Source organism: Setaria italica, chromosome VIII (genome assembly GCF_000263155.2).
Source record: "Setaria italica strain Yugu1 chromosome VIII, Setaria_italica_v2.0, whole genome shotgun sequence".
Classification (NCBI taxonomy): Eukaryota; Viridiplantae; Streptophyta; class Magnoliopsida; order Poales; family Poaceae; genus Setaria; species Setaria italica.
Genome location: NC_028457.1, coordinates 2,470,715 through 2,494,406, shown reverse-complemented (window position 1 = coordinate 2,494,406; position 23,692 = coordinate 2,470,715). Strand labels below are relative to the sequence as shown.

General features: G+C 45.5%; 3 protein-coding genes across 4 annotated transcripts; 1 reads left to right on the top strand and 2 right to left on the bottom strand.

Moving 5' to 3' along the window:
* Positions 1 to 2,050: 2,050 nt before the first annotated feature.
* Positions 2,051 to 5,516, bottom strand: LOC101764686 (protein SMAX1-LIKE 3). Of its 2 annotated transcripts, none has more exons than XM_004978663.3 (3): positions 4,083 to 5,516; positions 3,623 to 3,818; positions 2,051 to 3,391 (listed from the first exon to the last, which is right to left on the bottom strand). In XM_004978663.3, the coding sequence occupies exons 1-3, from the start codon at positions 5,309 to 5,311 to the stop codon at positions 2,285 to 2,287; spliced, it is 2,532 nt and encodes an 843-aa protein (XP_004978720.1). In that variant the 5' UTR covers positions 5,312 to 5,516; the 3' UTR covers positions 2,051 to 2,284. The 2 variants fall into 2 exon arrangements, with proteins under 2 accessions (XP_004978720.1, XP_004978721.1); XM_004978664.3 differs by having other exon boundaries at positions 2,051 to 3,376; positions 4,083 to 5,513.
* Positions 5,517 to 8,668: 3,152 nt separating this feature from the next.
* LOC101764282 (protein NCA1) lies at positions 8,669 to 13,850 on the bottom strand. Its single transcript, XM_004978662.3, has 8 exons — positions 13,589 to 13,850; positions 13,078 to 13,401; positions 12,759 to 12,987; positions 12,463 to 12,608; positions 11,256 to 11,343; positions 11,032 to 11,178; positions 9,290 to 9,439; positions 8,669 to 9,195 (listed from the first exon to the last, which is right to left on the bottom strand). Exons 2-8 carry the CDS (start codon positions 13,353 to 13,355, stop codon positions 9,148 to 9,150), a joined length of 1,086 nt encoding a protein of 361 aa, XP_004978719.1. The 5' UTR covers positions 13,356 to 13,401; positions 13,589 to 13,850; the 3' UTR covers positions 8,669 to 9,147.
* Positions 13,851 to 18,564: 4,714 nt separating this feature from the next.
* On the top strand, positions 18,565 to 19,480 carry LOC101763880. The gene has a single exon (XM_004978661.3). It carries the CDS (start codon positions 18,693 to 18,695, stop codon positions 19,164 to 19,166), a length of 474 nt encoding a protein of 157 aa, XP_004978718.1. The 5' UTR covers positions 18,565 to 18,692; the 3' UTR covers positions 19,167 to 19,480.
* Positions 19,481 to 23,692: the final 4,212 nt, after the last annotated feature.

The following is a 23,692-nucleotide window of genomic DNA, read 5'->3' as shown; positions in this document are numbered from 1 at the left end:
TCTCTGTGTTTCTTTTTTTTTACAAGAATTGTTTTCATGCTAGCTAAATAGTAATTATGCATAACACTAAATTATTGTACATCACTGTACTGTTTAGAAAGTATGTAGGGTGCAAATTAAAGATATCTGCAGAAGCATGGCATACACATAATTAGTAAGTTATGCTTTTGAGAAGAAAGTAGTATGGCACTTCTCCCCTTTTAAGACGAAAGGAGTGAGACGGGGAGGGAGATAAAAATCACATGAGCATTATGGGATACATACACGTACGATGTAATTTAAGTGTACAAATGCTTGTGAAAAGAATAGAGATCAGCATGTAGTGATAAAGATTAGAGAGACAACATATGCATACACATGCAGTTGTGCACCACAATATCTCTCTCTCAGGTTTCAACAGATGTGTCGTCATTTTTTATCAAAGAAAAGTCGTACACGACAAATTCCCAACTTACACTTGTTCCGTCTATTTTAGTGAGACGCTGAGGGTTGCTAGCAGGAGATATGTTATCTTTCCAAGATTCTAAAGCAGCATGCTTTAGGGTCTAATGACCAAAGGATGCGGCTTATCTCTCTAGCTCTAGCTAGTAAACCTTTCTTTATCCCTCATGTTAAGCTAGCTTTTCACACCCACTACTTTAAGATGGGAATGTGGATTTGGAAATCTAAAGCTCAGAAAGGAGCTCCTCTCTTTTTCTCAAATGGCATCACCATACACTAAAAGCATATGCCTTTTGATCATACGCGTAGTAAAGATTGCTCCTCTTGCCTTCTAAAGTGTCTTCTCCTTTCTACAACCCCAAAGTCTTTATTCATATTGATAACATAATTAGTACTATACTGTTTGAATTGTTTTGTTCACCGTAAGTTTTATGGCTGTAACTTTTGCGTCAACGTACATAGAGACAAGCATGTGGTGGTTTGTTGGGTGCTCTATCTCATGCCCAGAACTCCGTCTCTCTTTACGGGCCACGGTTAGCTTATGTAGCTTCTCACTAACTCTCGAATCATTAATTTATCTCTTTTGTAGTTTTGAACACTAGCAAAACTGCCACCTCAACTACTGTAATATAAAACCGTTTGCACGTACAAACCCATTTTTCTCGCAAACTGAAGATTGCTTTATTTATCACCTCTTGGATGTCCAAGGGTTTCTGATTTTTGGTCCGTCATTAATTAAATTTGATTCAAACTCTCTTCAATCAGTTGTCAGCATTAAGAAACTTTGTGACTACTCCATGATCAACGTGAACCCTCTCCAAGAAGCAAACAAGAAAATAAGAAGCACTGTGCTGATTTGTATCCTCTGGAACGTTAACATATGGAAGTGTACAAATGCCAAAAATATTCAGACATGAAGATGAAGCAAACTCTCAAGTCACTGGCCACGCTCTGTCAGGATGATCTAGCTCTTTGGTCTTTAGATGTTGTAAATTACCAGAATCCGGAATTGCCTTGCCGGCCAAGATAATTGCTAGCCGCCAAGGTAAATCCAGTTTGATGTAGTGGTAACTCTACTAACAGGGACAAGTTATTACCTTGGGAGTAGTTTGTTTCCAAGTTCCAACCTAAGTTCTAGTAGTTTGTTCCCAAGTTCTAATGATTTATGTACTATGGTAGAATAATAGTCAAAATGGGTGATGTCGTGGTAAGCACTTCAATTCCATCCTACATGGTTATCTGAAATAAAGGTGTTTTGGGTTCTGTTCTCTCTGAAAAGGCAGCTAGTAGCTTCAGTAATAAGAATGTAGTAATAATGCCATGGCAACACTAATATAAAGATCTGTTTCGTTCCACCTTGTGGGGAGCAGCACATTGCAGCATTTGTGGCTGGTGATTGCAATGCATGTTTCCACAAACCACATCAACATTAAACTATTCTCTCTGTCTATATACAAGGCATCAGTGTCCCACGCACTAGTGACCTAACAACTAAATCAATGTCTCTACTACATGATTAAGTGTTCTTATTGCTACATTATTGTAGTCAATTAATCCCAACATGCTGGTCTAGTAATAGTAATACATAATAAATTTGACAGAAATAAAATAAAATTAAGGTAATTTCCATTGACAACCATATTTTTCCTTTATTTCTTAACTAGCTCCTGAATTCTACACATAAGTCTGGCGCTTCGTCACAGAATTAACATATATATTACAAAAGGCCATTAAAGTCAGCATTAGCTAGAAAACTAGGGGAAAAGGAAAAAATACAAAGAAAAATAAGTAATTAACTAAGATCTCTAGTCTAATTTTTTGATAAAGTGAAGGAAAGATAATGTCACAAATCCTCTGCTAATTGGAAGAAGAACACACCATCCACAATATTGAGGATCCTCATATTATCAGAAACACTCACTCCGTCCTCTTCTCCATCCTCAGCACATGCATTCAAATCCAAGGTAAAACCAGATGACTCCATCCCATTCTCTATGTTCATGCCATTTTCTTCCTTGCCGCCATTATCAATGACCCTTTGCTTGAGCCGAGGGGAGGAAGCATTAGACCTTGAATCGAGTGCTTCACAACTCAGTACTACAATGGCATCCTCCAAACTGATCTCATCACCATTGCAACCCTTAATTCTTCCATTTGCGATCGCATTTCTTATACTGATTTCTGAGTCATAATCCAGTTTCTCGATACCATCAATCATTATCACCCGATGAGGGTTTTCAAGTATCGCTTCATACAATCTTTGGTAGCCATGCCCAGTGTCCGGTGATCTTTGCCTCTTCAGGGTGAGCAGGCTAGAGCTGGAATCAGTGTGAACCTGGGTGAACTCGGGTAGTGAGATGGAGGTGAACTTGCTGTAGGATCCAAAGACAAGCCTTGCAAGCTCCTGAGACACTACTTCCTTGCCATCATTGTCCCCTCCTTGGAAGATCAACCATGTCACTGCACTTGGCTTCTCTTGGCACCATCTCATCCTCCTTGTCATTCCGGAGCGACATTGGAGCACAACACTGGCAATGTCTGCAACCACATCCTTGTGACGTGGGACCCGATTCTCGAGCGTGTTGCAAAGGATTTTTAGATTCTCAGCGGTGAGCTCCATGAATTTTGGCGACTCCGCTGAGCCACTTACTGATGAGTTGGACACTGAGTAAGATTCTGGACTAGGGTTTGCATGCAATGGTTGATGGTCATACGACTTGGCCAATGGATCATCATGTTGATGGTTTGGCCAAGGTTGCATCAGCTTGAATTGCCATGGCTTGGAGCTCATCATCAGGTTCGCATTGATGAAGCTTGGGGCAAAGCCAGAAATGGAAGAAGTGTCTGGAGAGTTAGTAGCCGGTGAGGAAAAGCTCAGTGTGAGCTCCGAGGTGTGGTGTGCTGCTAATCCATAGTTGGGGTTCCAATCTGGCAGCTGCACAGAAGAAAGCTGGTATTTCATTTTTAGAAACGAAGTTGTTAAGTTCTAAATTTCTAAACTTTATAAACACACTAATCAAATTATCAAAACAAAGATGGCAAACACTCTAAAATGCTTGATTTTGCTACCTAAATTCCAATTAGATACTAACATAGCCCCCTCCTACTAATAAGTTGCTTAAACATGTTTTTTGTTGGATTGGCCCCCTCAAACTAAACTTTCTTCAGCTCGCAAATGTACCTGCAAACTGGTGCTGCGGTTGCCTAGTCTGTTCATATCTGGTTCTTGGTAGCGGTGAAGCCATGGCGGTACGCTAGGCGTTGTCATCGTCGCGGCACAGGAGGAAGTTGGCTCGCTCTCACCGGCTGCAGCGCCATTGTTAACAAAGGGCCATGGCCTCCTTGATCTTTCTTGACTTGCCAGTTGTTCAGCATCACTGGAAGAACAAAAAAGATAAACAAATCCAGCATTGACACACGTTAATCATCTAGTAAACAAATAGCTACTTTTATTTTCATTTAGTGACAAGCTTTTAAGCTGAATTTGCTGTAAGAACTTGATTGTGTGCGGTTGCAGAGGTAGGAGACAAATCTATTTTCTAAAAAAGTAAACAAATAGCTGCATTCGACAACCTGATGCAATTTTATATCATGATGATCAAACTAGCAGGTGACAATTAGTATCAATTGATTTTAATCACCTGTCACAGCTGAGGCTCAGCGCGAGGCTGCCGTCTGGCACGACGACTGGGTGTAGCTCCCAGACGGCCTCGAGAGATGGCTGTCCTGCCCTGCACTTCATGTAAGCATGGCTGTTCCCGGACCCTAGAAGCCAGAACCTGTCGAGGCCTCTGCCACTGCCACCGCCGGCGGCGGACACCAAGCTGCTCACTTCCATGACGGCGTGCTCGACGGGGCAGTAGCACTGGCCAGGCTCACGGCCGCCACACCTTCTCCGCTCCGACGCGGCGGCCCACGCCTCAGCGGCGTACGCGAGGTCCTCGAGGACGAGAACGACTCCCTTCCCGGCGGCGCAGCCCTGCCGCACGAGCGCACGGAGGTCGCCGGCCATGGCCTCCACCTCCTCCCTCGTCATCCTCTGGAACGACGCCGCCGGGAGGGGCACGAACTGGAGGTTCTTGAGCCGCTCGTGCCGCTGCTGCAGCTCGCCTTTGCTCACCCTGTCCATCACCGCCTTCACCACCACCTCCGCGGTGGCCGCGCTCTCGCCGACGACGACCACGCACCGCTTGCTCCCGCTCGCCATGCAGTCGAGCACGCGCATGGCGTCGTCGTCGGCGTTGGGGCGCCTCGCGTGGCCGGAACCTGGCGGAGAGCCCGTCGCCGCGTGGCTGGTCGTCGTGTTCGGGTGACGTTCCGGCGACGAGACGGCCTTCTCGACGTTGGCCTTGACCTGGGAGCTGGAGAAGCCGGCCTCGCGCATGACGCGGCTGACGCTGGGGTCGTCGAGGATGGAGATGATGAGCTGCTCGATCTCAACCTTGGAGCCGGCGGCGAGCGCCGGCTGCGGCTGCGGCGGCGGCTGGCCGCCCTCCACGGTGCCCCGGCGCTGGTGAGCCTGCGCGCGCTTGAACGCGGCGACGAGCGCGTTGGACAGCACGGGCGAGTGGTGGTGCCCACCCTGGTGGTGGCGGTGGTGGAACATGACGGCGGTGGCGGGGCCGGCGGTGGGGAGGCGGTTGAGCGCGACGTTGAAGCAGAGCTCGAGGGCCTTGCACTGGAGCGGGTGGGAATGGGAGCGGAGGCAGGCGGCGCGGAGGAGCCCCGCCGCCGAGAGCATGGCGCTGGCGACGTGCAGCGGGGTCACCTGCGCGTGGCCGCGCCGCCCGGCCAGGGCCACGGCCTGTCTCACCACCGCCGCCGCCTCCGCGGCCAGCGCCTGCTGCACCGCGCAGCCGCCGGCGCGCATCCTGCGCTTGCTTGCCGAGATCTCCTCTGCAATTTGCAAGCAACGTGCGGGCGCAACACAAGTGCCTGGCAGTGGCAAGGCTGGATCCTCTTGCGACCTCTGACGACCCCTTTTAGTAGTCAAGTGGATCAGTGAAGGTGTCTCTTGGTTACACACACCTGCATATTATACTACTCCAGTTACATCTCTTCTATAAGAAAAACCAACAGGATGAAACTGAGAAAGAGCATGTTCTATGATATGGAGCACGTCACTACTACACAAGGCTAAAGTGCGGATCCGATCCCTGGCCCACATGTCATTGAGATATCGGTGGCATATTGGCGACCCATATATAAAAACTTATATATAAGAATTATGTGAGTTGGGTGACCTAGTTTTATTTGGTGATGTTCTCTTGCTTTTGTGTAGGTTAGGGCCCAAGAAAGGCAAGACAAACTAGCTGGCTGGTGGTGTGTCTCGCGCTTGTGTTTGTGAAGCGTGCAGTGCATGTGGAGGGAAAAGCCATGCACACGCACTCATATTCCTCTCCCTCCCTTGCACTCAACCTCAGGAACTAGATATACATGGAAAAGATGATGTGGCGCCACATGTATAAAGAAAACATCATTTCCATGTGTATGCACATAGCAAAGGTTCTTTTTACAAGCACATTTTGGGGCATTTGCATTTCCATTTTTTAGGACTATAGCTTATTACTTAGAAGGATGTAGAGTACATTCTATATATCCTTTATAAGAATTTACAATATAGTAAACCCTACTCCATTGATATAATTGAAACTAATCTCCTGTATGGTCGACACCATTGGATGTAAATAAATATTGAGACTCTATGACAGACCAGGATGAGCATATGGACACATACATTAAAAAATATATCTCGAAAAAACTAGAGCATAGGAGGCACTTTCTATATATGGAGTGAGAAAAAAAAAGTGTTTTCTTGATCTCTTACATAGCAAGTTGCTTGTTGATGATTTGGAGAAATTCAGCCACAATACATTATAGACTTTGAAATTCATCTATCTAGGGAATATCAATTGGATTTCTAGCCGCGAGATATGTGTAGAGATTTTGCTTACCAATTGAAAAGCTTCTCCAGCGAAGTTGTCATCTTCTCTGGTAAGGATTCAAGGTGGAATGTTCGGAGCTTTGGGAACGCCAGGGGTAGAGGTGGCCTTGTCAAAGAAGCGGATGACACAAGGGGTGGCGGCGGTGATGGTGGCGAGGATAAAAGACAAACAAGCTGTCAAAGATATATGGGTTGTGGTGGTCTTCAGCCACAGATTTGATGGCGGAAATCGCGAAAACAGAGGAGGGGTGGTAGGGCACGGCTTTCTCGTCAGAGATGGGTAAGAAGCCTTTTAGTCGATGGTGGGGAAGATCTATGGGGGCGAAGGGAGGCCAAATAGGTAGCGACGTAACGATGCGAGGTGGGGAAAGGGTAGTTAGTGGCAGCAATACTGCATTGGAGGTACGGAATGGAGAACCGTGCAGATTTATAAGGAGAGGCGCCCATGGATTTGGTTCTTTTTAGATTTTAATCCAATGGTTCAAAAAGCGATTTTGTGTTTTTTTAGATTTTATGATAGGTAACTACGCAATCCATAAAATTCCTTATTTACCACCAGTATACGGCCCACATGTCAGACACATCGATGGTAGATAAGGTATAAGGAAATTTACAATGGCGTGTGCCAAGAATCTATTACCCTATGGGTTTAGCCCTTACTCCATCATCAGAAGCATATTGATATGTGTGGCATGCAGCTTGTTTCATTTGATCTATGCGCATACTCTTGTGTCGTGTGGACCTCATCAGCATCGATCTACGCTGTGCATCATGCACGCCTGCATGCGCGTATTTTTGGAGGTCCACTTGTAGTACGCATGCAACTGTTGATATCGAACCAGTGACATTCATATGCACGTATGTATGCGGTTTATATTAGCTAGCTCTAGCTTGATCTCCGGCCCCCTGGTCATGCATGGGTCATGGCACGGCCACGAGATGCAGGATGCATCGGGAACTGCGTACGTGATCCATCGATCTTTGTCTGCTCTCTCGATCGCTACGTACTCTGGATCCAAAGTAGTAGGCTGTCATCATATCGATCCATCTCTACCCGATGCATCAATCTCTCTCTCTCCCCCTCTCCCTCTCCCTCCCTCTCTCTATTTTCTCAGTTCATTCAGCTATCGTTTCATATATATGTACATGCCAAATTGAAATAATTAGTCACCGGTTTGATTCAATATAATGGTTCTTCTTTTTTTTTATTTTAAAACATGTTCAATGAGACGAAAAGTTATCCATGAAAAAAATGAATTAAGGAGAGAAACATTTCAAGTTTTCAACAGATGCATATGGCCACCATGGCGGTAAAATCTTTTGGTCAAAATTGCTGGTCCTGAAGCATTTGCAGTCAAAAGCCGCCTTGGCCTGTCTCTTCGCCCTATATTTGGTCCAAAAGCTACACAAAAGACGGTGTTCATGATTAGAACACAAAGCAATTAAAAAACGCCAAGCAAACGCTACAAAAGAAGTGCCTGGAGGAGAAAGAGGAAAAGAGGAGAGATGTGGGAAAAGCATCAGAAAAGCAGAAAAAAAGGGAGGAAGATATATACTACTAGCTAAAGAAATCGGAGTCACATTTATATATGGTGTGTGTATATCCTCATGACAAGTTTTGGGCGCATTGATCGGCCATGGCAGGTTTAGAGGAGAAAAGGCTGTCTCTTTTAGTTGTTTTCCCCTTTCATGATGAATGGAAGGCTTTAATTAGGTGTGATATATCCATCTTTTCATAAAGTGGAGGAATATAGTCATGGAAAGCACTAATGTGGCATTTTCCTGATCAAACTGGAAAAGAAAACAGCCCGAATCAAACTGTGCATTGCTGCTTGTTTTCTTTTCTTTTCTTTTTTCTGTGAAGAAAAAGTATGTTGCTTGTTTTAGGCACACCCTTTTTATGTTATATATATAGTACAGTAGTAAAATTATTCACCATTTGGTAATACAGTTCCTACTGTCCACTTCGATTTATCTGATCAGACCAAAAGCTCAAAAGTTTTTTTTTTTTGAAGAATCAAAAGCCCAAAAGATGAAGATATACAGATGCATCAGTAAGCACGAAAATCATTCAGTTCCAACAGGTTCAATAGAACCTGCAGCATATCTAATGGATATGCTGGTAACTAGTCAAGTCACTGACCGCTGACAAAAAAAAACAAATTGTAAGCATATCCTTGCAAGTGACAAGACCATTTATGTTCCGCACAAATGAAATTTGCATTAGCTGTAGATCTTTGCAAAGCAAGACTTTGGTCAAATACCCATTTGTTCCAAATGTACTAATGTTATAAGACATCGATCGTTTCTCAACTTGTAGATTCCTGATCCACTAACATGCAAACAGCTTGATATGGGAGAATCTAAAGAAGCACAACGGTCAACGGTCATGCATTAGTATTCCCTCATCTTATTGTCAATATACAAAGGGATTACATTCACACATGAGTTAGGAACAAGGAACTTCTGAGAAGTTTAATCTTCAGCACCGCACCATTTCAGGTTAGTGCCCAACTGCGGAAACAAACTAGAGGGTTGGACAGCAGCGCATATGGGCAGCCATCAAGAGTTCTCTCCATGTTCAGCACATGGAAGATATATTTACAAGCCAGAGCTCTTATTCTGGGTCGCCAGCCTTCAAGTATACCCTCTAATTACCATAGAGAAATTCCTTCTGTATGCATACATGAATACTGAAGTTCTTCAACACCATCATGCTGAATATGTTTCTTATGGGTATGATTTTAGGATGCCACTGTACATTACTTATCTGCTAATTGGTTGTGTAGGAAGTCTAAAACAGAGAGGCGCTGCAAAATACAGAATCAAGCTTAGCTCACAGCAACACATAGGGAGAGCGCAAGGATGAGAGGACACATGATGGGGGATAAAAAAAATAGTTACCCTTTGCTCAAGACTAGCTTGCTCAGAACCAAGCTTCAGTTTCTCAAGGCATTCAATTGCTTCTTTGAAACCCTTGACTGCAGTGCTTTCATTCCCAAGGTTTCTATCAACATCCGCAACTTTTGCAAGAGAAGTTGCTAAATCAATTACCTATATCCAACAGTTGTCAAATTATCAAATGATCGCATGTGCATCTTAAGTAAACCACAGTATGAATCATCTATCTGTTCTATGGAACAGCTTAGCTCAAAGAGAAACAATTGAAACCAAGCGGACTAAATCAAGCTTGACTGCTCAAACAAAACTCCAAAAGGTCAATTTGGACAAGAGCAGTGTGCATTCTATAAAATACCAAAAGCAAGCACACAAAGGAATCTACTATAGTCATTCTAGGGCAGCAGTTTGTACAATAAGGAGACACGTTTGGATCCTAGGAAGGCTGAGTTTCATAACATGTCTGCAGTGAAGCATATCTTTCATCAACTTGAATTTAAATGATTTAAAAGTTATATGCTCAAGAGAATATGTTAAAGAAAATACAAAAGTTTGCGGTAATCTAACAGAAGCTTGCACTCTCTTAGAAGTACAGATAGAAGTCTATCTTTCCCACGTTTCCAGATCATTATTCCGTTTCTCTTTGCGATCAATTATTTTGTAGCATAGTACAAATTAACTAGAGATCAGTGCATATTTCTCATCCTGATCACACCCATTAGCCATTGGTAGCAACTTGACTATGTCACCCTCAACTGGTTGTACAGCTCCATCTCATCTGAAATCCTTGATATCGTGATGCAGAAAGCGCAATAGCCAAAGACCAATCAACATCAAGAATCTCCTCCAAGATAATAACAAGAACCGGGCACTCCACCTTCAAGTGGAATTTCGCTTGCTCAATTATTATGTCAATCACCCACTATTGACATCTCCTAACAACCCTGGATGGCACTTTGGCCCACTTTTAGCAGCTGGTTTCAGTTGAAACATTGGTGTTCATGACTCATGAGGTTGCCAGGTTCCAGACTTCCATATGTAAATGCTCCTCAACATGGAGCAAAGCATTTGCCAGGGTTCAGGTGATGGTAATAGTCAATTATCAATATAATCACCTTGGACAGATGCATGGAACATGGTACGAAGATGCAACCCCATCTCTTCATATCATCTTTTAAGAGGTTATCCATGCTGGTGCACATGGTGTGGACCATCATGCCATTCTGACAAGAGGGTGTACTTGCCCAATATGACAAGAGCTGCCTCTGCCTCCACTTAGTGTAGTTCAAGTGTTCAACACCAAAAGGTCAAGCACAAAAGGGAATGAGGGATGACTAGGCCACATAATCTATGGATGCCCCTACCTTTTACCGTGTAATAAGCAGTTAGGCCACATAATTGCCTCATGTATACCCCAGTTATACCATACAAGCACTAATATGTGGGGTACCAATCACTGATTTTAAAAACAAATGAAGGGGCCGTTTGGTACAACTTATTCACCGGCTTCTGCAGCAGCTTTTAATGAAGCTGTACCAAACACTAAAACAAAAAACAGTTTCACCAAGAAATGGCTGGCACTGTATTTTTATTTTTCCCAGAAGATTTTAAAACCCCAGTTATACCTTTTCCCACGAGAAGGGACAAAAGGGAAGTATGCATAATGTTCCTTCCATTTCTGTTTAAGATCAAGAAATAATTATCTTTATAAATTTATGCTTAATCATAACTGATAGCATAGAAATTACCTGGGAGGCCACTGCTGAGTGCTCTTTCACTGAATTTCTGCGAACATCCAATGAACGGGCATAATAACTTCGTGCAGATTGCAGGTTCCCATCATAGTACCGAAGGTCGCCAATTTTATTTAGTGAAACTGAGAGAGTATGCACCAACTGTAGATGGATGTATAACCAAAATTAACAAAATGAATTTTCCATGCTATCACGCTCATAGTAAAAATGAATACAACCTCAAGGTCCTTTACGGGCAATTTCGAGAGGAACTCAGCACTTTCTTCATAGTAAGTGATTGCTGAAGGAGAATCTCCCAAGGTCCGACTGAAAACATGGTACAGTTGTAAGGATACAGTGTGCAGTGAGTTCAGCGATCAACAAACTAAGTAAAAGAAACAATTGGAAAACAGTTATAAAGAGGGTGGATGTGTAATAAACATACTAAAACAAGTACAACCCCATTCAGATGAATTTGTGGTTGACTGTTATAACAGATTGATAAGAAAAAATATCCAAAAGCAGACAGTATCAGTATTTAGTGAAAGATGCAGTATTTAGTGAAAGCCTAGTGAAAGATGCAGCATTTAGTGAAAGCCTGGAGGGAACAACAAAAGCCTTATGAGACTGTTCATTTCTTTACTACAGTATCAGTATTAATTCCACAAGCTATTACTACCTCCATCCTTAAATATATGATGTTTAGGACAAGCTAGTTAGTTCAAAAATGAACTAATTTGCTTGTCCCAAACGTCATATATTTAAGAACGGAGGGAGTATTTATTTGCGAGAACCTAGCTTGATACATTTATAGTATCAATATTAATGCCACAGGAAAGCTCCTGTTGATTTGCGGATGCTGCCTTATAATGATGGACCTCAGAAAAAAGAAAGTTCACATTCCAGTACGTTCATAAGGACTGTTATCTAAACTAGATTTTTGCCCAAAATCAGTGGAAAGTTAACAAACCTTGCAGTGTCTCATTACTGTCTAAGACTGGAATGAGCCTGCAGGACTAGAATGGGCCTTTACTCTTGGGAGTGAAAGCACTGGACCTCCAAATTCCAGAACATTATTTATTGTATACAAATTATATCCTTTTGGACATGGTGCACAAACTTAGTGGTAACATGAGCAAATATATTTAGATTAACCAAGTGACAGGGGGCACTTGGTTCAGTGACCAAAATACTTTCACTGTACAATATTTCACAATTTGTCCGAACATATTTTCCAAGAAATTTAGTAGTCAAAGTTGCCTCTTTTAGAGTGTTCGATATCCGAAAATATAATCGCACATTTATATACACATAAAGCTAACAATTGGTAAAGATTTACTGGGTTGAACAAACAATGCATTCATATTTCGCTGGGTTCCTGCCAGTAGTATGCTTAGTTTGCCAAAGTGGGAATTTAGGAGTAACATAGTCGAGACTGGGCTATACCAGCAATCCCCAAGCATTCCTAAAACAGCTCCAAGCTGAGAACGCAGGTCTAGATTATCTTCTGAAGATTTCAACTCCTCCCTGATGTCTTCTGCACACATACTAAGCCTTGACTTTGCACTTCCAATGTTCTGAGCACGGAAGGCCTGGAAATGTAGAAGTTACATGCATGTTGAAACATCACAATCATCAAAAGACAGTAGTACAGAGTACAGACCGAAGAATAATTAGCTACTAGAATTTGGCAGGTTAAGAGCTCATATTAAGATGTAAATGCAATTAATTTAATCACTGACCCTCATAGCTTGCTGCACCAGAAAGGCTCCTCTCTCCATTGAAACATCCTCATAAATGACCTTGTTCTTGCCACCCAATACTTCCACATCCCCTGAGGCATGTGATCTTTTGATTCGGGCATGTCCATCAATGAAGCGATTGACAAGGGCCTGAAGTTCAGAATCAGGTTCAATGCCCTCTATATCAGCACCACACAACGGGCAGTCCTTAAAACGCGATACACAAGCCCTGCAACGAAATCCAGTGAAAGACTAGTTTCAGATAAGGAAAGGAATACAATATGTGTTTAATTATATGGATGAAAAGCACAAGACGCACTTGCAGAACTTATGGGAGCAGGGCTTGCATCTGCTGCATTCGTGGAGCAGTGCCTGGCAGATCATGCAGCTGAGCGGACCCAACTTAAAAGTGCCGGAGTCGTAGCCGAACGGGCACTTCGCCGGCACCAATCGGGGATCGGAGCTCTTCCCTTCAGCATTGCCCGTGCTGCCCTGCTCCTCAGCACCGTGATTCTTCCCGGTGACAGGGCATACGCCGCTGATGTTCTTGTCAGATTTCGCGGGGCACACACCGCCGCTGCTCCTATTGGATTTCATGGGAGCATACACCTCCAAGATTGATTCTTGCGCGCTGAAGAAGAACCTAACCCAATCATGGATGGTTGGATTTGGGATTAGCAGCCAGCGAACCCACAGCTAACCGCATGGAGAGAAAGGAATATTCGGGTTCGATTGCTCACGAATCGAACTAGCAAATAGAAACCAAAAGATTCCCAGGAACGAATCGAAATCATAGGACAATCCGTGCAAGCAAAGCTCGGGTTACCTACCGGCAACAGAAGAAATCGATCGAAGCCCGGACGATGAGGAAGAGGAGGGAAGGGACGGGGCTCTCGACGGGATAGGACTCAATGGGATGAGGCTCGGGTAGCTCCGGCTCGCCCAGCAGCGGTGACTCCGGTGAGGTCGCCGGTGATGGTGAGGCGGCGCAACCAATTGCGGTGGCGGTTGATTGGTGGGGGGAGAGGACGAGGACCTCAGCGCTCAGGACTCAGGTTGTTGCGTTTTCCAGTTTTGCCCCTGGATCCGCGTCAAGATGGTGTCTTTTGTTCGTTACTCGTTTCGGAGATGTCAAGGAGCTAAACTAGCTGAATTTCAATTCCTTTGTACAGTTTTCTCCCTTTTCTGGTTAAAAATGACCTGTGGTCTGGATAGATTTATTTTTCCAGTAAATTTCGTCAACTACGTAAGCTACTGCACCAAATTATCACAAAAACTCTTCAGAGTTTGAAATCTTATCCATTGACTAGGACATTCTCAATTTCTTTTCATTCAGAGTTTGCCAGTGGGCCCGGGAGTATTTATCAGAGAACTTCCCGGGCCCACTGGCAACGGTCCAGTGGAAACGGGGTAGCAACGACCATGGGCTACAGGTGGGCCGGCACACGATACTTTTGAGAGGGAATTGCTGGGCAGACAGAACGGCCTACCCGTCAGGCCCATGCGCACGAGCCTGCCACGGCCCACCTCTCCCGACCGGCGACTGGGGCTCCCGGAGCCGATGACGACGGCCATGGCGGCGCAGTGTCTCCAGGCTCCAGCTTCGTCGCTTGCTCCGTGACCTCCTATCCTTCACGCGCTGTCTCAACGTTGTGAGACTGTGACTCTTCACTGCTATCCAAGTGAGTCACCGAGTGACCGTGACTGTAACTGTGGCCTCTGACTGTTGTGTCCGTCGTCTCAGCTGCCGCCTCTGCTCATCTTCACAATGAGGTGGAGGCCAGGCCGTGGATAGAGAGCAAGGAAAAGATAGGGTTTGTCGTCTCCTTGCCCGCTTGTGCTAGCTACAGACAAGGCTTCCCTCCCATATCGGTGCCTCCCGCTCTCGCCGCATATTCAAAAGATGTCAGTGCGGGCAGCTCTTTCTTTTGGAAAGATCCGCTTCTACTGCAAAAATGTTGGTCGCTTTTTTACGAAGAAACCGTCTGAATTCCCCCCGAATGGCCGACCAATATAACGATGCCGACGTGTGTATCCACTGTTGTAAGTACGTGAACTGATTGTACGCACCAATCAGTTCAACTTAAGCTGATGGAGAGAAGTGGTCAATTCACTTATACTCTAACACTCATCCTCATGTGCAGCCTCCCTCAAACCGCATACGTAAAGATTGGAGTAAGCTGCAATTATTTTATTTAATATTTCCATGCACCTGATCATCCAAGACACTGATCTAAAAAAAAGGAGAACCTTTGGTTTGGTGCAAATATCACCAATCAAAGCTGGTCCACATAGTACGAATAACAAGCTAATAAATCACTTGCCTTTCATCCTTAAGATCCATTAATAAATACCAATTCTGAAAGATAAGCACACCAAGTTTGGCTTCTCAATTAAGCCTCCAAACGGGAGTGCATTTAGTTAAGTGCTACTGCTACATCGTGGTCATGGCTATCGCTTTCTTCCAAGGGAAAAATGTGTAGCCTGTTAACATATATCGACCACATACATTGTCCACTACTCCGATATTTTGAAATCTTATGTGCAACTATAAGCTAGTTTGGCTTGTCTCCAGCATCAAATTTGGCAATAGCCTTAAATGATTGATTATGCATACTTCATCTATCCACATGAAGTGGCAGTGTATCAAAGTTTCCAAAAAAAAAAATGCCGAGTTGGATACATGTGTAGTATTGTGTTTTTTTCCCGAATCACATGGTTTTTTTTTCCGAAAACCCTGAACCACATGGTTAGTCATCACCAACTGCAAACAAATTAAATCATTTGTGTTTGATCCTACGGAAGCCGTTTGAAGTTGCTTGTTGCCTTGTTGTACAATGTAGCCATTCATTGTCTTCATAGAGGGAGTACTGTGTCCGTGCAGCCAACAGTTCTGATCTTTCTTTCTTTTTTTTTTCTTGTCCATGTGGGCATCGCTTTCTTTTGAGGAAAATATATGCCGCTTGCGTGAATACCGACCAGCGCCATTTTCCACCATTATGATACTTCAGAAGAGGAAATGTTTTGTGGTTTTTGCAAGTACAGTTGACACACCAAACAGCTCAGCAACATTGTATTAGACTCAATGAAGTTTTACGGGAAGTTTCATAAGTACATCAACAATTGTTGCTTATCCTCCAGTATAGAATGCAGAAAATTATATTACAATTGACAAAAAAAAACTTTTTGTGTTTTGAGTGTTCGATAACGCTGGCTATTTTACTTACACCCCGATGGTCTCAATATTAAACAATTGCAATTGACATTGAAGAATGGATCGAAACACATATCTCCGTTTAGTTTTTTTTTTAAAAAAAAATATTTTACTCGATCAAGGACAACTCAAGGATAGAGAAGGACTCTTCGCCAAGTCACCGTCGCATTACGAACTAAACAATTAACCATTTTCTTTTCATTACGAACTAAACAATTAACCATTTCCTTTTCCTTTTCAGTTAACTCAAGGATAGAGAAGGACTATTCGCCAGGCAGGGCTACGAGCATTGAAGGAAGTGCTGGATCGCTTCTCTGCAACCGCAGGGCTCCATATCAACTACAACAAAAGCACCATGGTGCCGATGCACAGCCAAGCGCAACGGTGACGGCACTACAAGAAATCCTTGGGTGCCAAATAGGCGGCTTCCCCCAAACGTATTTGGGGGCTCCCGCAGCGAGAAGCTCCGCCTCTCCGCATTCACCCCACTGATCGTCAAGTCAGACAAGTACCTCAGCGGATGGCGCGCCTCTCTGCTCAATCGAATGGGGTGCACGGTGCTAGTGAACAGCATCATGGACAGCCAGTTGACCTACATGATGGACTCAATCAAATGGGGCGCACGGTGCTAGTGAACAGTATCATGGACAGCCAGTTGACCTACGCGATGTCCATCCTCCTACTGCCGCAAGGGACGCTGGATGCTCTTAACCGTCGAGTTGGAGCTTCCTGTGGTCTGGCAACGAAACTGTCAGTGGTGCTCAATGCCTCATCGCGTGGGAACTTGCATGCCAATCAAAAGATCAGGTCGGCCTAGGGATCTAAGGACCTGGCAACCCAAAACAAAAGCCTCCTCTAGCTTCTTCATCGGCTCAACCATCCAGGGGACTCGGTGTGGGCAGCCTAGGTCAGAAGCCAAATCAACCTAGTGACCCTGCACGGCAACATTGTGGGCGCCCACTAGCAAGACCTGGAGGAACTGTTACCGATTTACCACGCCATCACCGTCTGCGAAGTCTTTGATGGGAAATCAACAAGCTTCTGGATGGATCGGTGACTCTCTTCTAGCAGGCTATGCAAGCTATTCACTCTGCTCCACACGCACGCCACCAATGTGGATGTCTCAGTGGCCCAGGTAGTTCAAGAGGGGATTGACCAGCACCTCATTCCCCGGATCTCACGCGCGGCCATCACAAATCACAGAATTGGAGAAGGTTAGCAGCCTGCTTGCACAAGTTTCGCTCAGAGAGGGGGCAGACCATCGCAGTTCCCCTCTAGCTGATAAAAGGGATGTGCTGCGCTCCGAAGCAGTCTACAACAAGCTTATGTCGTCCACCAGCGCCCCTCTCTGTGCTTTCGCCAAATTCGTCTAGGGTAAGCGTTCTCCACCCCGCATCCAATTCTTCGCCTGGCTGCTGGTCCAAGAGCGCATCCAGTGCCGTGCCAACCTAGTGAAGAAACATGTTTTTGACGACCCGTCATGTGCGACCAAGTAATAGAAGAGTGCAACCATATCATCTTCCGCTGCCCTTTTGCATCTCAGATCCGAGGCATCGACACTTCAGGCTCTGCCGTCCAAACTCTATGGACTATTCCTCGTCCGACAACAATCCCGCGAAGCATTATGACTGTTTTCACGCTTCTGGAGTCATAGGTTCCCACCGACAGACCAAGTAGTTGCTGAATCCTGGGTACTGTGTTTTCTTCAATGTAAACAACATAGGTAGAAACTGCTGCACCCATTTTATTTCTATTTCTGAACTGCAAAAGATGTACAAGGTTTTGGCCTCCAACAGGTCCCGGAAATGAAATTCAAGTGGGGCTGCTCCCCCGTTGACCCTAAAAAAAAGAAAATGTCTATATTGCTTTTGTGGATATTGTCCACAAATATTTTTCTAACTAAAACACACTACCTCCGTTCGTTTATATATGACGCCGGCTTGCTCAAAATTAAGCTGACCAACGTCGTTTATATATGACGCCGGCTTGCTCAAAGTTAAGCTGATCAAATCAGGAGATATGACGTGGGTTTTACAAGTACAGCTAACGCCATTGTTAGCAAATCAATATTGTACATTCCTCTAAGAAGTCACCGTGCTTTCGATGGACATTTACAGAAAGTTTTCTGAAATAGCATCATCAGCAATAGTGTTGACCCTCTGACGTACGCCACAAATAATATTAGAGGGTAGGTAAATTTGTTTTGCAACTCAGTTTTTATGGTTGCAGCAATACATCTCCAAATGCTCCAATATTTAGAATGACAAACTCCTTTTATTTATTTGGAATCCCTTTTACCCCTTCCAAAAAAAATCCATTTTACTTGATCAACCAAGGATTGTAAAAAAGGAAGAGGCAAAAAACAACCAGAGGAGAAACACAACTAGCCGTGGCCGTGCTGACGTGGCACCCAACAATTATTGTGGGTCCCACCACCCAGCATCGCCGCTCACGTCGAGCGGCGCGTCGGAAAATTCCATTCCTGTTTCCCCGGATTTCTCTCTGTTTTTTTCTCTCTCTCTAAAAAATGCCTCCAACTGCCTTGTGGGCCCACCCCGCGAACATTTCGCCATGTTTCAAACTGCACGTTTAAGTTCGTGGTGGACTCTTTCTCTCTCCCCCAATCAGAAGTCTTCTCCCCTCCACCTCGACGAGCTCCCCCGGCTCCGTTGAGCTGCTCAATCCGATTCATCCATCTCGTCCTGGCGATCGCGCCATCCATGGTGACGGCGGTGGTGGAGTCGCCGCTGCGGCAGCGGCAGAGGCTCCGGTCGCCGCTCGGCACCAGCGGCGGCGGCGGCGACTTCGAGTTCCGGCACTGGCGCCCCGTGAAGCGCGTCACCGGTATGCGTCGCCGGTGGGCGCCTCCGGAGATCGAGATACCGAACGGCCACGGCGTCAACGGCGGCGCCGGCGGCGGCGGTCCGCGGGGGTCGTACACGAGCCTGCGGGACATCATGTCGTCGCCCGAGTACGCGAAGCAGCAGGCGGCGAGCTCCCCCGACGAGGCCACGGGCAGCTGCGGGGACGTGCACATGATCCGGCACCCGCTGGTGAAGCACGCGGCGTACGCGTACCTCCAGCTGACGCCGGCTGCGCGGGAGGAGAAGGCCAGGCTGCGGCGGAGGCGCGGCCCGCTCTGCCGCCTCCTCGAGGGGTGCCTCGGCTTCGTCGGGGCGCTCTTCGGGCGGTGACGTCTTGTCCGCCGGCGAGAACCGGACAGTTTTGGGTCACATTTGTTTCTCTTTTTCTCAGCTCTTTTTTCCCCCTCCATAGTTCGCTGTTACTTTCTTCGCTCCTTTTTTGGTGTATTTAGAACAGAATTGACTTCTCGAGTTTTTGCTTTTCTTTTTGTAAATATTTCAGTAGGGATTAAACACAGGAGAAACAGATGATACCAGGAATCATGAACTCATGATAATGAAAAATTGGCAAATGAAATGATCTTGTACAGGAAGGAAACTAACACAAGGTGGAAAAAGAAAGAAAAGCAGCTTTCTTTTGATCATCCCAACATGCTCCATACATACATGTCCACATTCGGTTGCTTGGTTATGCCATGCACTCCACTCTGTTTTCTCCCCCACAGCTTTCTCTAGTCCTCTCTTTACACGTTCGCGGTTGTCAGATAGAGACATTCTCCTTCGCGAATCGTTCCCCCTGAATGCCTGCAGCCTGCTCAACGACGGTGGCACACACGTCGCCGGCGGCGAGGCTGCGGCGGTCAAAGATGGACGGCGCGTAGCTGCGGCGTCTGGTGGCGCACCTACCCTGATTAACTGTTGCATTGTTGTGTCCCCCCCTGGCGCACATGCGCGGGGGAAGCGCAAAGAATGCCCAATCATTGGCCGCGGTGTCCGTAGCGCGTCGCCTGTATTCGTGCGCGTGATGGGGGAGCGGAGCGGTGCACATGCCCGCCGGCGTTGGGTTTGGTGGCCTGGTGGGGTGGTGTCCGACGGCGCCCGGCCGGGAAAGACAGGGGAGGGCGGAGCAGATCTGCAGATGCGAGCCTGCGATTCTGTGACACTGGGCCTGGGCGTGGGCGACACCGGTGGCTGAGCTCGCGGAGAAGGCGCGGCGCGTCGTCCAGCGCGGGCACAGCTTCGGTTGGCTCAAGGCTGTCTGCGTGTGTGCGCTTCGGCGCTCCGACCTCCTCACCGGAACATGAGGCAGGGCAGGCACGTCGCGTCGTGCGCACGGCGACGTCGTCAACTGCAGCTGTCGCCGTCGGGTGGGCCAGGGTCGGGGCCGGACGCCGATCGAAAGCAGTGAGAACGGACAGTGGCAGCCGCGCGGAAAGGAAACCGGAGAAAACTCTGCTCGGATTTGGGATAGGATCGCCTCCGGACCTCCCTTTTTGACTTTGGCAGATGTCACGGGCACGGACGGCGGACCTTGTCTGTCCCAGCGGGGGCAGCGACCTGGCGGGAGGCGGACCTCGTGTAGTCTCCCATGGCTGTTGCCTGTTGGGACATTTAGCAGCTGGAGACAGTTTACTTCCTTTCTTCGGGTCGTGAGGGTCACGGGAACCCGTTGGCATCAGCAGCAATTGGTAGGTACTGTCACGAAGCAGTCAGTGATCCGGATATCTTTGGCTTCAAGTTCCTCAACCAGAATTTTAAGACTGGAGTAGAGTAGGCATCCGCTTTTTCCTCGCCTTCTTTTCCTCTCGTGGCAAGTGGCCATGGGCTGCTACGTGTTTGAAATCTTGCAAGTGGACGACATGGGCTCCTCCTCACTGTCGGCTTTTGGTGGGCCTGTGTTTGTAGGCTGGGCAAAAGCCGCCGAGAGTCCAGCCAGCAACCATGGGCTGAAAATTGACATAGGCTGGATCATCCCTGCCCATTCTGTCTATGGTGGATTGATACCAATTTTGAGTAGTAGTAGTCAAAAACAATTAAGGTCTTGTTTAGTTGCCAAAGTTTGGAGGTGCCAAATTACTGTTACAGCATTGTAGCACATTTCGTTTGTATTTGTGAATTATTGTCCAAACATTGACTACTTAGGCTCAAAAGATTCATCTCGCAAAGTACAACAAAACTGTGCAATTAGTTTTTAATTTCGTCTACATTTAGTACTCCATGCATGTACCGCAAGTTTGATGTGATGGGAAATCTTCTTTTTGCATAGTGCCAAAGTTGGAAGTTGTGAGTGACTAAACAAGAGCCAAAGCCTTTTTCTGACTTCTGGCATCTTCAGAAATCAGGATGATCCAGGCCTGCCGCCTGCCTCCAACTACACTCGACCAAGCAAGTGATACATCTGTCAGAGGCCACATTCAGTGACCATGAATTTGTGAGTCCTTCTCCTGCTAAACTGGTCAGCATTTATCAGTTTAGCGAAGCGTAGGCCGTCAGCCAGTGTGCTGCGCCACGGTAAAACTAGCGTGCGCAGTAAGTTTAATTCTAATTCGGTAAGTGGCATTCAATCCGCCAAACGAAGTCACTTGACCGATGCACTGGTATTACAAAGTTGTCATCTCTTTCCTGAATTACTATTTCTCCGTGCCTAGCACAGGTGCGATGATAAGAACTTTGATTCGACCCATGTTCCTGCACTGGAAATGTTGCACCAGGAATCGATCAAATCTTCATAGCCATTCGATATTTTATGTTTTCTATAAGAAGTTACACATCCCTTCCATTATGGAAATATAATCTAAAGTAACCTATAAATTTATATTTAAATATAATCTAAAGTAACCTATAAATTTATATTTAAATTACCCACCTTTACCATTATAAAAAATAATCTACTATAACCTCTTAATTATACAAAATAATATAAAGCAACCGCTTGAATTTGCATCAAAATTATTCATTAAAATAACATTAGGTGATCTCTAAATCTGCATCAAAATTTATTAAAAAATATCACAAAGTACATTCTAAATTATCTATTCCTACCATTGTTAATATAAAAAAAATACTAATTAATGTATACATCCATGATTTGCATGTCACCATATAAGCCATGTATAGACATGTATTGACGAAGTGATGGGGATTTTAATTTTTTTGTTAAACACATAGCTCAAACCAAATATTTAATTACAAAGATGTCAAACACGTATAAATGTCCGATGCAAAGTGAAAAGGAACATATAAATATGGTTGAAAATGTATATAGAGTAATTGCTAACTAAATTCTATCACAACCAAATAAAGGTAAATACATATCTATTTGAGGATTATATTAGAACATTTAACAAATGAGAGAGGTGGCAAGTAAAAAAAATCTCGATTAGTAGCTATATAACCTAATTTTTTTTCATGAGTTTATTTTAAGTAATTATATGTTTACTAGGAAATATTTATATTGCAATATATGGTAATAGGGTGAAAATAAGCATGAATATTAAAAAATATTTAAACAAAGCTAGATATACCATGCATGGTATCCAAGGCCAATCAAATCTTTTTTATATTTTTGCTTGTGATGCGGCTAAGATAAAATCGAGAGGAATGTCTCCAATATCCTTTTGCTTTGTGCGCAGACGAAACATGTATATAAGTTAGGTTTATACGAAACATGTATATAAGTTAGGTTTATACGTAAATATTATCTCATGTGTAATGGATTTTATCGTATCTTAAGGAATCTCCTGCGTTGGCCTACTCAGTTAAGAGCAACTCCAAGAGTATGTTAAAAAATCCTCCCCCAAAACGAGGTATTGGGGGGCTATGCTAAACAATTTTCCACTAAAAACGTATCAGCCCACAGCAGATCGCTAAAAACTACCCCCAATAATTCAAAACATGCCACGTCATCGTATTGGACCCATCAGGATCCGTGCTTTTTTTTCCCCACCACCATGACCAGAAGCCCCTCGCCATCGTCGAGTTCCGGATCTACCTTGTGTTCTTGGACTCGATCGAGGACAAGTTCATCTATCTTCCCCTTTCTCTTCCTCTGCTTCTTGTCCACCGAAGCATCTCCATCGATGTGCACAGAAATTCCTCCACTGTGCATAGCAATTCCTCCACTTCGAGCTCCAGGTCGACGCGAATCCTCTTCTTGCCTACAAGCTCACCGCCGCTACCTTGCCTGCAATTTTCCTTCCATAGCATGCAATGCAATGATTCCGCATCCACGGCTCAATCAATCAGACCTTGAGGCGTCCAATTTATGCTCCGCTTGGTTCTCTGGGCAAAAAAGCATCAATTAATCTATCAGCTGCTAGCCTTTTGATGCACGGCCATAGCATGGCATGTGGTGTGGCTCTGGTCGACAGCACCCAGGCGCATAGGCCGCCGACACCATGCGTGCGTGCGTGGAGTTGCCGTGCGCGCGTGCGTGGGAGACGGCGCCTCAGACCTGCTGCGGAACATCGGCCGGAGTCTCAGACCTTATTTATTCATATACTCCGGGAGAGGAGGGCCGCCAGGAGAGGTGGGCCACCGCCGGGACACCATCGGGAGAGGAGCGCTGCTGTTGGGAGAGGAGGGCGCCGTCCGGAGAGGAGGGCGCTGCCGGGAGAGGAGCGCGCAAAGGGGGTGCGGGAACGGAGGTCGGGGGGATCGGGGAAGGCCGCGCGTTACGAAAATATGCGGGGTGAGGGGGTGTTTTTTCGCGTCGCTAATTTTTTAGGGGAGTTTTGGGTGGACTGTTGGAGTTCGTTTTTTCTCTTTTTTTTTTCTAAAAAAGGTATTGGGGATAAGATTAGCAGTCTCTTGGAGTTGCTCTAAGGAACATATAAACATCACCTTCAATAAGTTTG

What these genes read in the sequence shown, in the direction of transcription:
- LOC101764686 (XM_004978663.3), bottom strand. Translation starts at nt 5,311, where the DNA reads ATGCGCGCCGGCGGCTGCGCGGTGCAGCAGGCGCTGGCCGCGGAGGCG. An exon ending in CTGAGCCTCAGCTGTGACAG is followed by an intron (nt 3,819 to 4,082) that starts GTGATTAAAATC and finishes TTGTTCTTCCAG; the next exon opens with TGATGCTGAACAACTGGCAA. An exon ending in ACCGCAGCACCAGTTTGCAG is followed by an intron (nt 3,392 to 3,622) that starts GTACATTTGCGA and finishes ATGAAATACCAG; the next exon opens with CTTTCTTCTGTGCAGCTGCC.
- LOC101764282 (XM_004978662.3), bottom strand. Translation starts at nt 13,355, where the DNA reads ATGAAATCCAATAGGAGCAGCGGCGGTGTGTGCCCCGCGAAATCTGAC. An exon ending in TGCTCCCATAAGTTCTGCAA is followed by an intron (nt 12,988 to 13,077) that starts GTGCGTCTTGTG and finishes ATTTCGTTGCAG; the next exon opens with GGCTTGTGTATCGCGTTTTA. An exon ending in TGCCCGTAAAGGACCTTGAG is followed by an intron (nt 11,179 to 11,255) that starts GTTGTATTCATT and finishes ATCCATCTACAG; the next exon opens with TTGGTGCATACTCTCTCAGT.
- LOC101763880 (XM_004978661.3), top strand. Translation starts at nt 18,693, where the DNA reads ATGGTGACGGCGGTGGTGGAGTCGCCGCTGCGGCAGCGGCAGAGGCTC.